We start from the raw sequence: 18,804 nt of genomic DNA on the forward strand, positions 1-18,804 counted from the left end.
TTTATGTATTTGTACCTAAACTTCACTACCTAAATATTTTTACCATGCTCTTGCATAAATGAGGTTCATCACTGACTTGCAATACATATATATACTACCTTAAGCTACATTATATAAATATTATATATTATATATATATGAAATCACAGGCGTATCGTTATCAACGCAGACATTTCTAAACATGTAATCTCTACAGATCCGGCTGAATTACAAGAAGACGATCTAGTTAAATTTACACAGTATTTGATAAAATATGCGTAGTCTGCATTTTTTTATCCATATGATATTATATATAGTTGGTTTTGATGATTTCAAATCTAGCTGCATCCAAAGAAATGGGATTTTTTTACCGCACTGGCCATGTACATGTCTGCATGTTAACCCGGACAATAGATTCCAATTTTCTAATGAGAAATTAGAGTTTTTATATTTAAAAAATAGCTTTATGAAGATTTTTTTCCCCAACCTGTCACGGATCTTCTAGTTTCTGCCGTACACGAGTCAATCTTCAAGATTCAGCGTATACCCTCTCTTCCCCCCCCCCCCCCCCCCACACACACACAGAGGGTAGGAAGGTAATCGCTCTGAGAGTTAAATATACACGCGTTAGCTTTTTCGACCAGTATACATACTGTTTATCTACTGTAAACGAGGTCAAGAACAGGATCAACATTCTATTTATAAACATGTATAGTGTGTGCAAATCGAATTTTAATTAAAAAGACCCGATGCATTTATGCTCGTTTTACAAAACAAATTAACTGAATATTTCTTATATAGATCTACTCACCTTGCAGCGTTTTTCCTCAACAGCTGACTGGCTTCGCACCTCAGTAGTTTGCGTAAACTAGCCATGGTTTGTTAAACGTCCGCGACCGGCAGTTGTTTCGCCTGCTTTGAAATGCGGTAGTAGTGATATACTGGTCATGAGATTACTTATTTTGTCTTCTGTTGGGTATAAAGTAACTTCCGGTCAGTCGCGATAGTCATGAAATGGCATCAAGTTAAAAATAAAAAGGACAACATTTGTGAATACATGTGAATACATGTTTATAATAAATTCGATGTAATTAAAGACAGCGCTTTGGCCAAATTATTCTTAGTTTTATGGTCGTTTAACAGTAATTTGAACTGCGGCAAATGGGTCATTTCTTCACAGCAGCACATTTATAATTAAAACAGATCTCAAAATCCCCAAAGCAAGGGTTACTGAAAAGCGTCACAAATTATTCATATTTCACAGGCTAGCACGTTTAAATAAGCACCTACACATCGTGTAATCACAAAATTTATAATTACTTCTAAAGATAAAAAGAAAAAAAATCTAAATTTTCGGGGAAAAGCATAATTTATTCCAGAGAAAAGCAAACCGCTCCGTTGAATTCAACTGGTATCTTATGCAATAGATTTCCGCTTAAGGCGATGCTTAAGCTGATTCCTCATAGCACAAAACAAATGTCGAAAGCGAAACGCGTATTAGACAGGTGCGTTCTAGTTAAAGCTCCACAACGACCTAGTGACATATTGAACAACGTGAAAGTCATTCCAATAATACTGGTTAATACAGCTATATCACAGGATAGGTAGACAATTTAGGCCTTTCCTAAATTAATGTATTTTTACAACTTCATCTGCAAATTTATTCGGCCAATCCCCTTACAGTATATTTAAAACATAGATAAATAACAATCTTATCATATAGAAACAAAGTTTTGTCTAAACTCAACTTCATACATCAAATACTGCGCATAATGTTACATGTATATTGCAAAGGGCCGAAGTGAATTCGAATCCCGACTAGGGATGAGTTTCACACAAACAACAACAACAAAAAAACTACTATTGAAAATTTACAACATTATTTAATGTATCATATTAAAAAAATAAGCATATAAATCCATATGACACAAAACAAAAAGATACAAGTGGGTGAAACACCCCCTAACGCAGAGTCCAAGCTCCTCCCCGAGATAACCAGAAACCGACCATATCTAGGCACTTTTCCCGCCTAATTATCGTGGAAGAAATACAGATGCCAAATCATTGGTCGTAACATTTAGGAACATAACAAGTGTTCGGCAATGTCCGTAAAAGAAATGACCATTTTATTAATTTTGTAACAAAAGAAAGAAAGAAAATCATTGGACGTTGCACGTGCGCCATTCAATGAAATTAAATGTAATATTAAGAAAAACTGAATGCGCACGAGACTTGATTTACAAATTTCAAGATAAAAATAGATTAAGAACACTTCAATGATCTACGAATGAGAAGGTTAGGTTTGACGGCCTATTACATAATTCATTCAATAAAATGCCCGGGAAATAGATTTTAGTTTTGCATGCTTTGTTGGCAAATAAAACACGTTTTATCTGTTCAGATGCGTCGTAATGAGATTACCACGCATCTAAACTCAAAAGCGTGTTTTATTTGCCAACAAAACTAAAATCTATTTCGGCCTAAGTGATTAATTACTTGTTATTACTGTGTTACATGTCAATAAATTTGTGCAGGTAACTTCTCTTCAATAAATCTCAAGCACAAAGAGCGCTAAAACCCACTCTCATGCCCTCACCTCCCCCGTGACACCACTGCAATCTCTTTCAAACAGCAGAATTTAATAAATTCCTCGATCATGATATGCAGTCGGCCACTTTTATTTAGAGACCATTGACATTTGTCTTAAGACACATTTTATCAATCAAAGTATTAAGAGACCACTTTTTAGTGACTGCACTCCAGTGACTCCGCTCCAAAACTGACTCCATTACAGAGACTCCATGTACTCCAGTGACCACTCTAAAATTGACTCCAAAATAGACTCCACTCTAAAATTGGCTCCAAAATAGACTCCACACCAGTGACTCCACTCCAAAATTGACTCCAGATTCCATTCCACCACTCCACTCCACGACTCAACTTCATATTTTACATGCTACCCAAATGTCACTTCATATTTGCAACGAGATACTTGTATTTCTCAATTTATTCATGCAAATCGTGTATAATTGGAAGAATACAGTTTAAGTACACACGGTTTGTTTCAAAGTAAGCAAAACTCTACGGCACCTTGTTTCAAAATAAACGTAACAATATTTACCACAAGGGAGACAACTATAAAATCGACATGATTTATGCTGCATCAAAATTTTTTCTAGGCGACAGTTTTGAAATATTACTTAAATTTAAGCCAGTTTAGAAGGTAAATTGTGAGGAAAATGTAAAATTCCTTTAATCGATATCAGTAGTTTAACCTAAATATGGGGTTTTAGCTCATTTATTGACATTTGAAATGTTGCATCTATTTCGGACAGGCACAGATCGGGTCGGGGTAAACATCAGGGCACTAGACAACTTTTGGGGACAGGTACCCATACCCTCAGGGAGGGGAATTTTTCGATGTTTCAAGACAAAAAGGAGAAGTTTTTGGCCATATATATGTTACTACTTTTCACACATTTTCATAATATTTTGGATATTTCACACTTAAAAATTTGGCAAAAGTCTAAAAATTTTCTGCACTTTAACATACAATCCTTTGAAATGTCCTTTCAGCAATTTATTTAACTCTCTTCTCATACGGGTGAATTTTTATGAAAATAAAGGTATCTTGGGGGTATCCCGGGGTGTTTACACTGACCTGCACAGATAGCCTTAGTTAGAAGTAACTGGACGGCTAGCCTGTTCTAATAGCCGTGTAGAATTCTTTCATGTGAAGCCATTCAAGTGGCTTATGAAAGAGTAGTGTTCTAATCAGGTGTCCACCCTTGAAATAATGTCAGAAAGGGCATTTTGGGTCTTCTGCCACCAATCAAAATCTAGAAAGTCACCATAATTATGCTGTATAGATAATTATGCCTGTGTGTTGTTAATCGCAACTAAAACAAAAGCACATTTTCAAAATGTTACTAGCAGTTTATCAGATCAAGGGAGACAAATCTTGAATGTTCAGTTTCGTGTCAAAAGGTTGAATTTATCTCTCACATTTGATGTTTATCCACTTTTGACATAGTGATGAAGGAGTTCATTTACTATTTTGTTATTATGATTTGTAGCACATTTTAATGTCTGTAAGTGTATTTTTGCACTTTGAGCTGAAATGTGACCGCAGGCAAAGAGCTATAATTTATGCTTCCTTGCCGCAAGTGACGGAACAGGAGGTAATTAACTTTGTCATTTCTTGGTCAAATTTGATGAAATAAGCTGCAAAATGCTTCTGTTGATTCATATATATCACCTCCATCAAACGCATTAGAATTGTTTTAAAAATAAATTTTCTGTTGATAATCTAATGTTGCAACAGAGTTTCTTGTCATTGTAGATAAGACATGTTGATGTCTGAGGGACACAGTGAGGATCTGCAACGTCACATGTACAAGCTGTACCAAGATGGAGAAATGTGTGACCTTGAGATCTTCTCGAGGGATGGAATCACTTTCCGAGCCCACAGACTTGTTCTGACAGCGTCCTCTAGGCATTTACATAACCTCTGTATTCAGTCGGGAGACTGTACTAGTTATCAGTTTGGTGAGTCAAAATTGTTGCCTTTTTTGCAGTAACTGAATTTTTTCTACTCATATTATCTATATTTTATGTATTATACTTGTCAATTTAAAAGATGCAACATTTTTATATCTATATCTTTCTTGTTTCTTTTACATTCTCCAATCAGAACTGAACATTTTTAAACCATACCATTTAAAATATGAGACTGTGAGCTTTTAAGTCATAGTTTCTTGAGTGAAATAATTATACTTATGTCATAAACTATTTCCATTATTGTGTAATTTTCTCCCTATTTTAGTTGTTCATTAACCCGCCCGCTTAGCTCAGTAGGTAAGAGCGTTGGTCTACGGATCGCGGGGTCGCGAGTTCGATCCTCGGGCAGGGCTTATGATCTCCGTGACTATTTGATAAACGACATGTCTGAAATCATTAGTCCTCCACCTCTGATCATTCATGTGGGGAAGTTGGCAGTTCCTTGCGGAGAACAGGTCTGTACTGGTACAGAATCCAGGAACACTGGTTAGGTTAACTGCCCGCCGTTACATGACTGAAATACTGTTGAAAAATGGCGTTAAACCCAAAACAAACAAACAAAACTTAACACTGTCATTCAGTGCGAATTCACCTTACTCTTTGTATTTGACAGATATTGGGAGTGAGGCTCTTCATGTCCTGCTGGAGTTTTGTTACACTGGGCAGCTATTTGTTACTGTAGAAAGATGGAGGGACATACAGGATGCTGCTGTTTTACTTCAGGTAAAATTACTTGCTTTTTAGCAGATTACTGAAATATAACGGTACATCATTTTTGTAACTTTCTGTATCGCAAACAGTGAGATTATCATTTTATAATTTTCACTGTTACCCAATAACACTTAAAGATGATGGTCTGCACTGTTTGCTATTCAGTCAGTAAATTTTCCGTGAACTCCCCTTTGAGTAATAAATAGTATAGCCTAAACTGAGTGATGGACTAGGCCATTTTAGAAATTTAGCGGGATAAATGTTAAGTCTCTCCAATGTTTCATACCATTTTTTTCACAGATGTACAACGCTCTTGAGCTTCTGAACAAACAGTCAAGAAAAGGAACCAGTCATGACTACCAAGAAGTAGGCAACCAGACTGTGTTAGCACCACATGACAACCCTTCCACTATCGATTCCCAGAGCCGGGCCAGTGTTGAAATTGTCCCATTTAATAGTCAGTTTAAACTGGAAGGTAAGTCTACAGCCTTGTGATCTGTGGCAAGATATTCTTTAAATTCAGGCTTTAAGACTGGTTCAAACATATGTAATATTTCAGTGTTGATATAAAGTGTAACTGCACATTTTGTGTTTTCGCAAATTGGCTCCATTTCCACAAGCAGGATATTTAATTTCCCCCCTTACTTTGTTCAGGTAACCCTGCCTTAAAAGCTTTCAAAATTATTCTAATGTTCCTATTTATAGTTCTGCAGAAATTCTGAGTTCATTTTAATGAAATAAATATTCCCTATAATGATCTGAGGTGTCATGCACAAGACCCAAACTCCAAGGTCCAAGTTCAAGGTCACACTTAGCAGTTAAAGGTGTTTCTTGTCTTGGCCATAACTCTGCCATTTATCAAGGGATTTGAAAATAATTTGACACAAATGTTATTCGTATTGAGAAGGTTTGTCACGCTTATGACCCAGGCCTCTTAGGTCAAGGTCACGAAATGATGTTTGATTTTTTTTTGCACATACAACTGTAGCATTATTGGGCATGCTTCGGAAGCATTTGTCACCAATAGTGACAGCTCTTGTTTTGTTTTCATAGGACAAACAGAGATGTTTGATAATGATATACTTGGTGGAGACCAGAACCAGCAAGAGATTATCGTAAAACAGGAAATACCAGTACTGCATGAAGAGGGGAACCAGTTGGGAAAATCTGCTGAAGATAAAAGAAGGAATGTCAAGGTCACGCACTACAGAACGAGGTCAGGTTCCAAAAAAGATAAAATAACAAACAGTATTGAAAATTGCTTAGAGGAGTCAAAGAAGGTTGATCTGGACAATGAACCGAGACAAAAGAAAAAGCCAGTAGCATTTACAGGGATCAAAGGTCGTAGAAATTCAGCAAAGGTCACAAATGGTGATGACCCAGATTATGAACCTGAAACTAAGTCTGCGAAAAAGGTCAAAGTGAGAAAAAGAAATGATATTAAAACCAGAAGTAAAGTGAGTTCCAGTGAAGATAAGAATCGAAGAATTCTCGCAAAAATTAAAAATTCTAAAATTGAAAAGACAGTTGGGCAAGAAAGGAAGAGAAAAAGGGGCTGTCGAAGGTTTCACAAAATTTTCATGCCTCAGAGTTCAAGTAAGAAATGTCCAGATTGTAACAAGACTTTCATGTCTTCAGTGTTACTCCATAGACACCAACTGTGTGTACACTTCTCTAAAAACTGCTCACAGCTTAAGCATAATCATATTGTTAAATTATCCAAACAAAAATCGAATACTTACAGTTGCATTATTAATCAGGGCATTCTCAACAAGTCTTTGAAATTTGAATGCAAATTATGTAAAGCAAAATTTTCGAAATACTGTCTTTTTACTATGCATCATCGAAAAAAGCATAGCAATAATGCAAGACCGTTTGAAAGTTGGTTACGTTATTGTTCCGTTAAATTAGCAATGCAGAAACTACTTGTGCCGTTCGCAAAAGACAGAAAATCTAACAGCGGTTCTGTAGCTAAATCAAAAGCAAACCCGAAGAAGCATAGAGAAAGAACGTTCAAGTGCACGGCGTGTAACAAGATGCTTTTGACGCAGTACACGCTGGAGTCACATAAGAAGAATATGCATGGTGACACATCTGGACGTGTAATCATTCGAAGGGAAAAGGTTGTTCCGCCAGAGCCACTGTTTGTCTGTTCAGAATGCAGAAAGTCAAAAGGGACAATCAGGGCACTCAACAACCATTTACAGGTAAACTGTTAAATAAATGAGTTTTCAAAAAAATAATCAGTTATATTTAAAGCACATTTCTTCACACATATAGTATGAACTTAGATTCAACAAGTTTTATTTTGTTCCCAAATCCTTATGTAACCATCAGCAAGTTTTCAGCTTGACTATAATAAATATATTTGAGAACTGTCCTACCCAGCTATATCTCTGTTACCACTGTTTCATAAATCATGCCCCCTTTTTATTTAAAATTTTAAGTTAAAACAATTTTGATGCACTTTATTTCTGTTATCACTAAACAGATTTGATTCAAACTTGCTCCGATACCACCAGGAGGAATTTTACCAAACTTCATAAAAGGGATTATTGCCCAGCTTAGTTGTGCATATCTTGGGCATATTCTGGTTCAGTAATTTTCAGTGCGGCTGTGGAGTTATGGCCCTTTCTTTATCAAATTTTATATTTTGGCAACTTCTCTTACACAAATGGGTAGATATTCACCAAACCTTACATGACTTGTCATTGTCAAGCCTAGCTATGCATATCTTCAGTGTATTCCTGTTAACTGATTTTCATTGTAGTGATGGCCCTTGATTTGTCATATTGTACAGCATTTACAGTGCATGCTGTCTACCATTAGGCTGAATTTCATCAAACTTCATGAGTGATTAGTGTGAAATGTAGCTGTGCATATCATCATGATGTTCGGTTGAATGATTTTTACCAGAGTAATGACCCTTGAATTGTTAAATTTTATAATGTCTGTGCTTTCTGTACCACTGGTTGGAATTCCATCAAACTGAACAGAAGGGATCAATGGTGACCCTAGTTTAGTATATCATTTTAATGTCTTGGTTCAGCTATTTTCGCTTGAGATTTGGCCCTTAATTTGTGGCATTTTACAATATCAAATCTATGTGTTAAATGTTTGGAGACATACATTTTTAGCTCTCCCTGAGCACGAAGTGCTCAAAGGTGAGCTTTTCTGATCGCCCTGTGTCCTTTGTCTGTCGTCAGTCATCCGCCTGTCATGGTTGTCGTCAACAATTTGACTGTTAACACTCTAGAGGTCACAATTTTGGCCCAATCTTAATGAAACTTGGTCAGAATGTTACTCTTAATTAAATCTTGGACGAGTTTGATATTGATATTGGGTCATCTGGGGTCAAAAACTAGGTCACCAGGTCAAATCAAAGGAAAAGCTTGTTAACACTCCAGAGGTCACAATTTTGGGCCAGTTCTAATGAAACTTGGTCAGAATGTTACTCTCAATAAAGTCTTGGACGATTTCGATATTGAGTCATCTGGGGTCAAAAACTAGGTCACCAGGTTAAATCAAAGGAAAAGCTTGTTAACACTATAGAGGCTGTATCTTCCTGAAACTTGGTCAGAATGTTAATCTTGATGATCTCAAGGTCCAGTTGGAATCTGGGTCATGTATATTCAAAAACTAGGTCACCAGTTCAAATCCAAGAAAATGCTAGTTAACACTTTAGAGGCCACATTTATGACCATATCTTAATGAAACTTGGTCAGAATGTTAATCTTGATGATCATTAGGTCAGTAGGTCAGCTGAGTGATACAGGGCCTTCATGGCCCTCTTTTTGTTGAAAAACTGTCTCTAGTTTTGGTTAAGATTTTGGATAAAAGCAAGTTTCTCAGGAAATACTCAGCTGAATGCTTTCAAACTCTATGTAGATCATTGGCATCAAGAAAGGACTGTTCTGACCCACGTTTCCTAGCAGTGACCTAAGTTTACAAAATTAAGCCTGTTTTTCAAATTAAAAAAAATAAATTGTTAAAGCCTTTGTATAGGCTAGTATTATGTAGCAGGGTTTCAAACAGTTGAGTGTGCTTTGATCACAGCTAAAAATGCAAAATATACCTGAAAGCATATCATATGTGAAAACTAGTATAAAAATTGTAAAAGTATCATCATACACGTCTAAAATATTGGAAACAATTTCAGATGAAACACGGGTATACATCCAGGGAAGCGAACCGGTTACAACACTGTGTACCTGACAGTCTCGGTTGTGAGATTTGCGAGTTTAAGACCCACAATCTACAGGAGATGAAAGAGCATGTCACAGAGATGCATTCTTTCTTGAAATACCAGTGCACGGATTGTCCTTTGTCATTTAAGGTACAGTTATAACTGCACTAGAGTGAATGCCATAAATGGAAATTTGGAATGAGTTTGATGTACAAAGGTTGTTATTTTGGACAGGTTGATTTACTAAGAAATTTCATGAAATTAATATGAAAAAAATTCTGTCTGTATGTCTGTTTGTCCATCTGTCCGTACACCATTTGGTTTCTGCTCAATATCTTGAGAACACTTAAGCAGAGTTTTCTTACTTTATTTCATGATTGCTAGCTGATAAATAGACGACCCATAACTTTCTGTGGGTTAGTAGGCCAAAGATCAAGGTCACAGTAATCTCTAAACTGAAACCATTGAAGAATGCTTTGGCTGTCAGTTTTAATAAGATTTCTGTTATTTTTGAGTTCATTTGGTTATAGGTCAAGGTCACAGCGTACAAAAATACCTACATACCTCAAGCAGGCCATTGTGGGTAAACCTATGTGTTTCCAAACCTCTTGTTAGAATAATTAGTTAACATGGAGATTTGGAATAAAAATTATTGCATCGTCCAATAGGGAATATAATGTATCCAATACGGAATGGTCACATGATAGAAATGCAATTCTTGAACTTGGAAGAGAAAAATAGGTAAAGAATAGATAGAACATGATTTAAACATTATATTTGTAATTATACACCTGTCTCTGAAAGAGCGGGGCGTATTATGTGAACACCCGTGGTGGGTGGGCGGCAGTGGGCGGCAGTGGGCGGTCAGCGTCCAAAAGCATGTCCGCTCTCTAAGTCAGTTTTCATCCGAACTTCATCAAACTTGGTGACAATGTTTGCGGGCATAATATCTTGACCAAGTTCAATGACGGGCGTTTTTTGCAACAGTCTACCACTCTTGTTTTATATTTGCACACAGGTTCTGTTGCTGATGAAGCGTCACAGGTTTATGTGTCACATTATGGGAAAGTATAATTTTCACTGTCAACACTGCTCGAAGTCTTTCAGGAAAGGTTCAGTACTGCGTAAACATGAGTACTTCAAACATGGTGTACCACATGATAATATCAAGGTATGCATTTTGTAGTTGTAAATTGTAATATCCATATGTATTTTTGATCTTTGTGTACCTAAAATAAGACCAGAAATGTCAATAATTTTCCATATTGACATGCAAATTTCATAATCGGTTGCATATATAGAGCATATTACATGAGTGTCTTTTCATATTAAATTTATTAAACGAGTTTAATAAAATAATAAAATGTGAGGCTCTGCTGAGCATTTTATCAGTTATTCCATTGAACGAGTTTTATAAATTTAATGTGGAAAGACTTAAATGTAATATTCTTTTTATCACATGTAAACTTTTTCTGCTGAAACGTCATTCTTTCTATACCTATTATAGACCGTCGCCTATACTTAAAATGACGTCAAAGCTTTATTAACACTAGTGTATTATCAAATTTATGTGATGGCTTTATTTCACCCCCGTGGCATCAAACATGTGATAACATCATTTTAATGTGTGTCCTTGTGTTGAGAATAAAAGCAATACTTTCAATTTAATTTGGCTAAAGAACAAAGTTATAGTATTTATTTTGTAGTAAAATTTAAGATGCATATATGATAAAAAAAAGGTTGATAGCTTTGTTTGATAATATTCCGCTTCTAAAATCGCATCAATATCTCCGCTGCAGAACTTGGTGTACATGTTTCATGATACAAAAGCTAATAGCGTATGAGCAGATTGGGTCTGTATGGGCATCCTGTTTCAAAAACTTTGCTTCATGAGAGTTTTAAGTCTATCTTTAGCTAAAACAGTTTAGTGATTTAACCCTTACCATGCTAAATTTCTATATTGAACTTGTCCATCTTCCAATTTGGACAGTACCCAGTACCATTAACTGTTAAAAGGGGTGCTTACCAAAAAGATACTGAGTGAATAGTGAACAGTGCAGATCATGATCAAACTGCATGGATGTGCAGGCTGATTATAATCTACACTGGTCTCAAAGGCAGAACCAATAGTGTCCAGCATGATAAGGGTTAATTTTAAATATGTTTCGCTGTCAAGCAACAAAAAATTACTGTAAAACTATTTAATTTCCTGTGCATAAAAGTGCATGGTTTCAGCTAAAAAAGATCTGCTTCAGGGGAACATGAAGTTGTAGATTTGAAATACTAGCAATTGTGAAATAAAAGTGGAAAATTTGCCTGTTCATCAGGACTTCATTACATGGATCGGCTAAACCACAAAATCAACAAAAATTAGTCTGCAATGAATATTGATGATTTCACAGTAATACTGTATAAATGGGAATGTTTGTAACATGGAAGTTGGAAATGTTGACAGATTTGGCTAATTCAAGAAATTCACGAAAATATCAGTCGGCTTAAACTTCCATGTTTATCTAGACATGTCATTGTACTGAAGTAAAGATTAAGAACCTTAGCTTTGGCACTTCAGTTTTTGGAAAATCGCCAGTATATACCTGTTTGCGAAATTCTTGAAGTGGCAGTTGGCAGATTTTATTACCAGCGACTATATCATTTATACACTGTGAATTGATTGTGTTTGTATTATGATACTGTAAGCATTATGACTTGCATGATATTTTGTTGGAAAATGGTACTGCATTAATGATTAGTGAAACAAAATGGTGTTTATTTGGACATTTCAGATATTTTACTGTGAACATCCAGGTTGTAGTTACAAGACATATGCTTCAACAGCGATTAAACTTCACCAGAGTAAACACGTTACGGAGAAGCTGTTCCCGTGTGAATACTGCGGCAGTAAACTGAAAACTAAGTCGTAAGTAGAAATTTCACATTTATGCTTCTCAATAAACTGTGAAATCATTTCAATTCTGTTTGCATAAAATTTAGCTGTTTTGGCAAAAGACATATTAATTTGGTTATTTTAGGGGCAGAAACACATGGATTTCTGAACACAAAGAATGGAATTAGTTTTGTTTGTTTTGATTTAATTTCAAAGATTAACACATCCACCAAATCCATGAAGATTATTTCCCTACGAATAATAATTATCCCACATTATTCTAACTTATAATGCTTTTATAAATAACACTTTAAATGCACTTAAAAACTTCTGATTTAACTTGAAAGAAACTTACCTTATTCAATACTGTTCATAGCAATGTAATTTAGTATTATATTGGCCCACTTGTTAAAGTCCTAAAAGTCATTACCCCTCACCTAGCTCAAGTCGTCTGGTTAGAAAGTCATCCAGTTGGCTTGCGTAACATCAGTGGTCTACTTTGGTGCCTACTTTTGCATAAAATAATTTCTTGAGTGTCTTTCTCCACCATTTTAAGCTGAGAAGTTGTCTTATGACCTAAACAGTATCATTGTGATTTCGAAACAAACCCAGAGTCAAATGCTTGAAAGATATTTGAGCCATGTCATGAGAAAACCAACATAGTGGGTTTGCGACCAGCATGGATCCAGACCAGGCTGCGCATCCGCGCAGTCTGGTCAGGATCCATGCTGTTCGCTTTCAAAACCTATAGCAATTAGAGAAGCTATTAGAAGCTAGAGAAGCTATTAGCGTACAGCATGGATCCTGACCAGAGGCTGGTCTGGATCCATGCTGGTCGCAAACCCACTATGTTGGTTTTCCCATGGCGCGGCTCATTTACATTATCTCATTTTACATTATAAATCATAAAAATTTGCTTTAATGTATTAACATAGATGTTGCCTCTAATAAGAGCCGTAACCTTACCCACATAGCTGCCTTCCAGCTAGCTGTGAGATCGGAGCTTGGTGTTGAAGGCTGATAAAAACTGGAGTTGGATATTTCATCCTATTTTCTTGTCAGCTGAAAATAGTAAATACAAACAAACCTGCTTGTTGTTATATTTTCTGGTCCTTTGGAATCATGGAGTCCATTCAATTAACTGTGAAATCATTTTTACTCGTGTAGGATGAATTTTCACGTATTTCGCGCTAGGACCAATGCGCGAATTCAAGACCGCGCTATTATTATTTTTTATTATATTTTTCATTGCTAAAATTGAAAATGCGCGGATTAAAGCCCGCGCAAAACAGTCCTTCCTCACGTTTGCGCGAAATTAGAATTCGTCTTAAGCTGTTTCTTAGCGGGTGTAAGAACAGTCTCGGTCAAAGTCAGTTTGCTATTAGTTTGCTTGGTTGTGTTCTGTGCTAAAGAATCCATTAACGGATTTAATTAAGCAGCCAGCCAAGGGAGCAAAACTGTCTGGCTGACTGAGGCAGGTGTCTGCTAAATTCAAATTGAAATTAAAACAAGAAGTCTATCTGGCAAATTGCTGTTTAATACAAGTGGACACTAAAGCAGGTTTAGCTGTAAACTTAATATAATATGTGATAAGATACTTTTGTAAAAAAAATGGATTTAAATTTTTTCAGGATTCATGAGAAGCATGTGGCAAAGATGCATCTTGGTATACGTCCGTTCTTGTGTCAGGTGTGTGGTCTGAGTTTCGGAGAGAAACACGAACTGCAGTCCCATATCACAAACAAACATTCCAATGAGAGAAATTATCAGTGCCAATATTGTTCATACCGTACAGCTGTAAAGTCTACGTTCTTCAGTATGTATCAGTTTGCATGTTAAATACCTCTTATTTCCATCTTTAGGGCCTCCGTGGCCTGAGCGGTTCAGGTCGCTGACTTTGAATCTCTTGCCCCTAACCAGTATGGGTTTGAAATCTTGCTTTGGGCATAGAGTTCTTTTACGTTGGGAAGCCATACAATAACTTAAAGACTTTCAGTGGTTCTACCCAGATGCCTGCAATAAATTATATGAGCCATGCCATGAGAAAACCAACATAGTGCATTTTTGACCAGCATAGATCCAGACCAGGTTGCGCATTTACACAGTCTGGTCAGGATCCATGCTGTTTGCTAACGGTTTCTCGAATTGCAATAGGCTTTGAAAGCGATCAGCATGGATCCTGACAAGACTGTGTGGATGCACAGGCAAGTCTGGATCCATGCTGGTCGCAAATGCAATATGTTGGTTTTCTCATGGCGTGGCTCATATATAACCATCAAAAGCTGGAAAGTCACCATATGACCTATAATTGTGGTGGTATGATGTTAAACTCAGCAAAAACAAAACTATAAAAATGAAAGATGCAACAGAGTTAATCAATACAATGTTTAGGACTGATAACTGTTATCTTAAGAATTGTAAATTTTTCATTTCTGTCTGTTTCTGTTTAATTTTAAACTTTTTATTCAACAAAATCAAATGGGGGGATTTTGTCTGACTTGGTCAAATTGAGAAAGGGGTGGGACTGTTCTATATTCATAGTAAAATACAGTTAAAGATGGAATTGAGAAAAACATTAAGGATCTCTCCTTAGATCATCTTCTGAAACCTTCTATAATAAGGCTGTGCAGATAGAAGATAACCTTAATTGTGAGGAACATGTTTAACTGGTATTTAATTTAGCTTAAAAGTACCAAATGCTTTTTATATTCAGTTATACTTGTCTGCTCACTTGCTACAAGTAGGGAGTCATATGACCTGTATATCAGGTATAACTTAGTTTAAAATCCAGTCTCGGAACACAAGTCTGCCATTGGTCAGTTTCCACTTTATGCTCTGTAATAACCAATCAGATTCTAGAGTTTAGAGACTGGTCTCCAAACTGAGTTATATAGGGCTTTTTCTCTTCATCTCTGCTACAAAGACCTTTTCTGAGCAAAATAAGATTTTTAATGTTGCCTACCTCTTTTCAGTGATGTTAATGCATGATTTGTAATTGAATGTTGTAAATGTATAAACCTGTTATCAGCTCCTATGTTCTGTTTACACAAGGTTCATCTTCATATAAAAGCACTATCTGAAATTGAATGTAGTAAATGTGTGAACATATTTTTCAGCTCGTATGTTTAGTGTACACACGGTTAGTGCTGATATAAGTGCACTATTTGAAATAGAATATAGTAAATGTGTTAACATATTTTTCAGCTCATATGTTCAATGTACACAAGGTTCGTGCTGAAGATGATAAGAGAGAATTGTTCTCATGTCCTCATTGCCCTTTCACCTCCATACTGAAGTACCGCTACCAGACACACGTGAATGGACACACGAATACTCGCAACTACGAGTGTAAGATCTGCAATAAATCGTTTGTGTCGGCAAATACGTTACGCTCTCACAAACAGTGGGTACATTCCGATAAAGTGTATTCGTGCACGCAGTGCGATTACCAGACCAAAACTACTCAAAAATTGAACGAGCATATACGTGTACAGCATCAGTTACAAGGCTTCAAACCGTATAAATGTCCATATTGTACATTCAGATGCGCTACAGGAGGAAATACACGTAAACACGTGAAACAGGTGCATAAAGGTCAGGAAGTGACATATTTAAGAGACGATGATTTGCTTACAGCTGCACGAATGGCACGTGCATCAGGTCATTATGCTTCACTTCTCAACACATTGTCGTCAGTTCAACTGTCACATGAAGTTAGCGAAGATGAACGGTCAGAACTCTCAGAAAATATACTGCACATAGCTTTATAATTAAATGGTTTATACATTCTGTGTTGTGATACCACTTGCAAAGTGTTAACTGTTAATGTTATACATCAGTTTATGTTTTGTTAAATCTGTAGCATTTTGAATTCATTTAGAAAGATGCTCTGGATGTCTTTGATATGTAATTATGTTTGCAAAAATTAAGTTTGGTTGTGTATAAACTGAAGAAGCAAGCAGCATGGTGCCCACCAAAAGAATGGTAAGATCATGTGCTGGTTGAAAATGCTCATTAGAAATATTGACCTCTGGGTTAGAGGACTGAAAATTAGTTTTATAGTGATTGTTATTTGACATGCATCCATTGAATGTATAATTATGTTGTTAATTGGCATGCATTGAATACACATGTCATTTATTGTTATGCATTGAATTTACTTGTCAATATTTTGCATGCATTCAATTTACTTGTTACTACTTGGCATGCATTTAATTTTCTTGTCATTACTTGACATGCATTCAGTTTACTTGTTATTACTTGACATGCATTCAGTTTACTTGTTATTACTTGACATGCATTCAGTTTACTTGTTATTACTTGATATGCATTCAGTTTACTTGTTATTACTTGACATGCATTCAGTTTCCTTGTTATTACTTGGCATTCAATTTACTTGCTTGTACAGTGTAACCTCTTTTAAGAGTTAACACCAATGTAAAGAATAAAATAAGTAATTCTGCATTATTTGGATCAGTTTTTTTCTACAATATAGAATTTGATGAAATGCTGATTTTTCATTTCTTCTGAATATACTATTTAAAGAACATCCTGCAGATTAAAAAGACGGTCGTTTGCTTGAAGTTTTGCAAGTCAAATAGTGATCAATTAGAGTAATTTTGACCCCATACAAGTTTCATAATGCAGATGGAAGTATCTCTACAATGTAGATTTTAACGCTGTTTTTCAGAATTGTAAAATCTGTATATTCTGTTGTGTGGTCAAAAAATATATCTATAGGTCCATGTGCTTATTTTTGAGATATTTGCCCGTCAAATAAGAGATCCCCAAAATTTGAAGGCATCACTTAGAATTATTTCAGGTGACAGCATTTTTATACACCTGTGAAATGGGACACATTATGTGATCATTTGCAGTAGACGGGTGGCATCCAGTAAAGTTATCAGCTCTTAAACAGGAGTGCTTTATATCCAATTTTCTCCAAACTTGGTCACATTGTTTATTAATATTTGAGCCAAGTTTGGTAACCAGTTTGATTGTCTGAGTGGCTCTGGAGTTATGGCCCTTGAATTACTTAAGTATGAAAATTGACATTGTACACTCACTAACTGGAGTAGTTCTTATCAGTGTTTACAAAATTTGGTCACGTTTATGTGCATAATTTCTCAGACAGGTTTGATAACCAGCTGGATCTTGGGTTATGGCCCTTGAATTACCAAGAATTGGGAAAATTGAATGTCTTCTTAATATAATAACTCAAGCAGTTATTACCCAATTTTTAATAATCTTAGAATGTTCATGAGCATATTATCTTCAAAAAGTTCAATAATCAGTTAGTCTTTGTTGCTCAGAGTTGTGGCCCTTTAATTATTCAAAATTTAGAAAATTTACACAAGATGGCGTTTGAATGTAGGATGATTTTCATTTCTGTATATGCCATGTTCAAGAATTATTACACGTTATCTGCATAAATGATGTTACACCATGACCTTTTTTATCATATGTGTAGGACTACTAAATCAGGGCTCTTGCTTGTGGCAATTTTGGCGAAATAGTCACTTTGGCACTTCTTGAGTTTGCTCAGACCTAACCTCAAAGTTTACTTCAATTTGCCTTGCTTTCTGGATCCACAATAATTGCTGATTACCAGTATTCAAATTGTTGAGAAATTTTGTACAATGTCAAAATCATTAAGTGAACGAAAAATAATGTTGTGAAAAGGTGTTTATTTTTTGTGATATGAAATTCAACAGCGTCATTTTGTATATGTTAGCTGTTGAATACATCAAGATTCCTTCGTGTTTAATTATTGTATCTATACATATATACGAATATTGGTATATAAACTAAATATGTAGTAATTGGCGTCCTATATGAAAGGGATTAAAAAACAATGAAACAGATATCATTTTAATGTTTTTAAAACCTACCTCTGTAATGGGTGATTAAGACATAGACAAAATGCCACGAAAATGTTTACTGTATCGATACCAACATCATTTCCCAAAGGAATATCGTATGTATGTAGTCATTTTTCACACGATGCCAATCATATATTGTTGAGAGGCCTGTGTGAATTTCTCAAAGTGCGTATAAATAATATAAATGTTCTTGTGATTATTGTTGAAGTGGGTAAGTTCTGAAAAAATGACATATTTGGAAGGTATGTTCTGTTCTATTTAGAATGGTGTCACCAAAATACTTTTTGATAACCCATAATTTTGATATTATTGAATATAGACTTGAATGTTTTCATCATTATTTCGATCAGTTATCATCAGCTAAATGCAAAAAGGGGAGAACTGTATTGACATAAAAAAATGCAGTTTCTCGGTTTTTGCGGTGTGATAAATTTAATCATTTAGATGAAATAATTACATGAAGTTATATGTTTCTTGTGAGATTTAATAGTTGGACAGCTGTCCGACTACATGTTTTGGGATTAATGTATAAATTGTTTTTTTTTATTGAATGTTAATGAATATAGTTCACTAATATTGTTCATTAAAAGTTGTTTTCTGAA

General features: G+C 35.5%; 1 protein-coding gene across 1 annotated transcript; it reads left to right on the plus strand.

Moving 5' to 3' along the window:
* The first annotated feature begins 3,098 nt into the window (after positions 1 to 3,098).
* Positions 3,099 to 18,804, plus strand: LOC123561226 (zinc finger protein 208-like). The gene is made up of 10 exons (XM_053526477.1): positions 3,099 to 3,202; positions 4,322 to 4,527; positions 5,153 to 5,262; positions 5,551 to 5,725; positions 6,304 to 7,457; positions 9,410 to 9,586; positions 10,455 to 10,607; positions 12,220 to 12,353; positions 13,952 to 14,136; positions 15,525 to 18,804. The coding sequence occupies exons 2-10, from the start codon at positions 4,329 to 4,331 to the stop codon at positions 16,088 to 16,090; spliced, it is 2,853 nt and encodes a 950-aa protein (XP_053382452.1). The 5' UTR covers positions 3,099 to 3,202; positions 4,322 to 4,328; the 3' UTR covers positions 16,091 to 18,804.

The sequence above is a fragment of the Mercenaria mercenaria genome, chromosome 16 (genome assembly GCF_021730395.1).
Source record: "Mercenaria mercenaria strain notata chromosome 16, MADL_Memer_1, whole genome shotgun sequence".
NCBI lineage: Eukaryota > Metazoa > Mollusca > Bivalvia > Venerida > Veneridae > Mercenaria > Mercenaria mercenaria.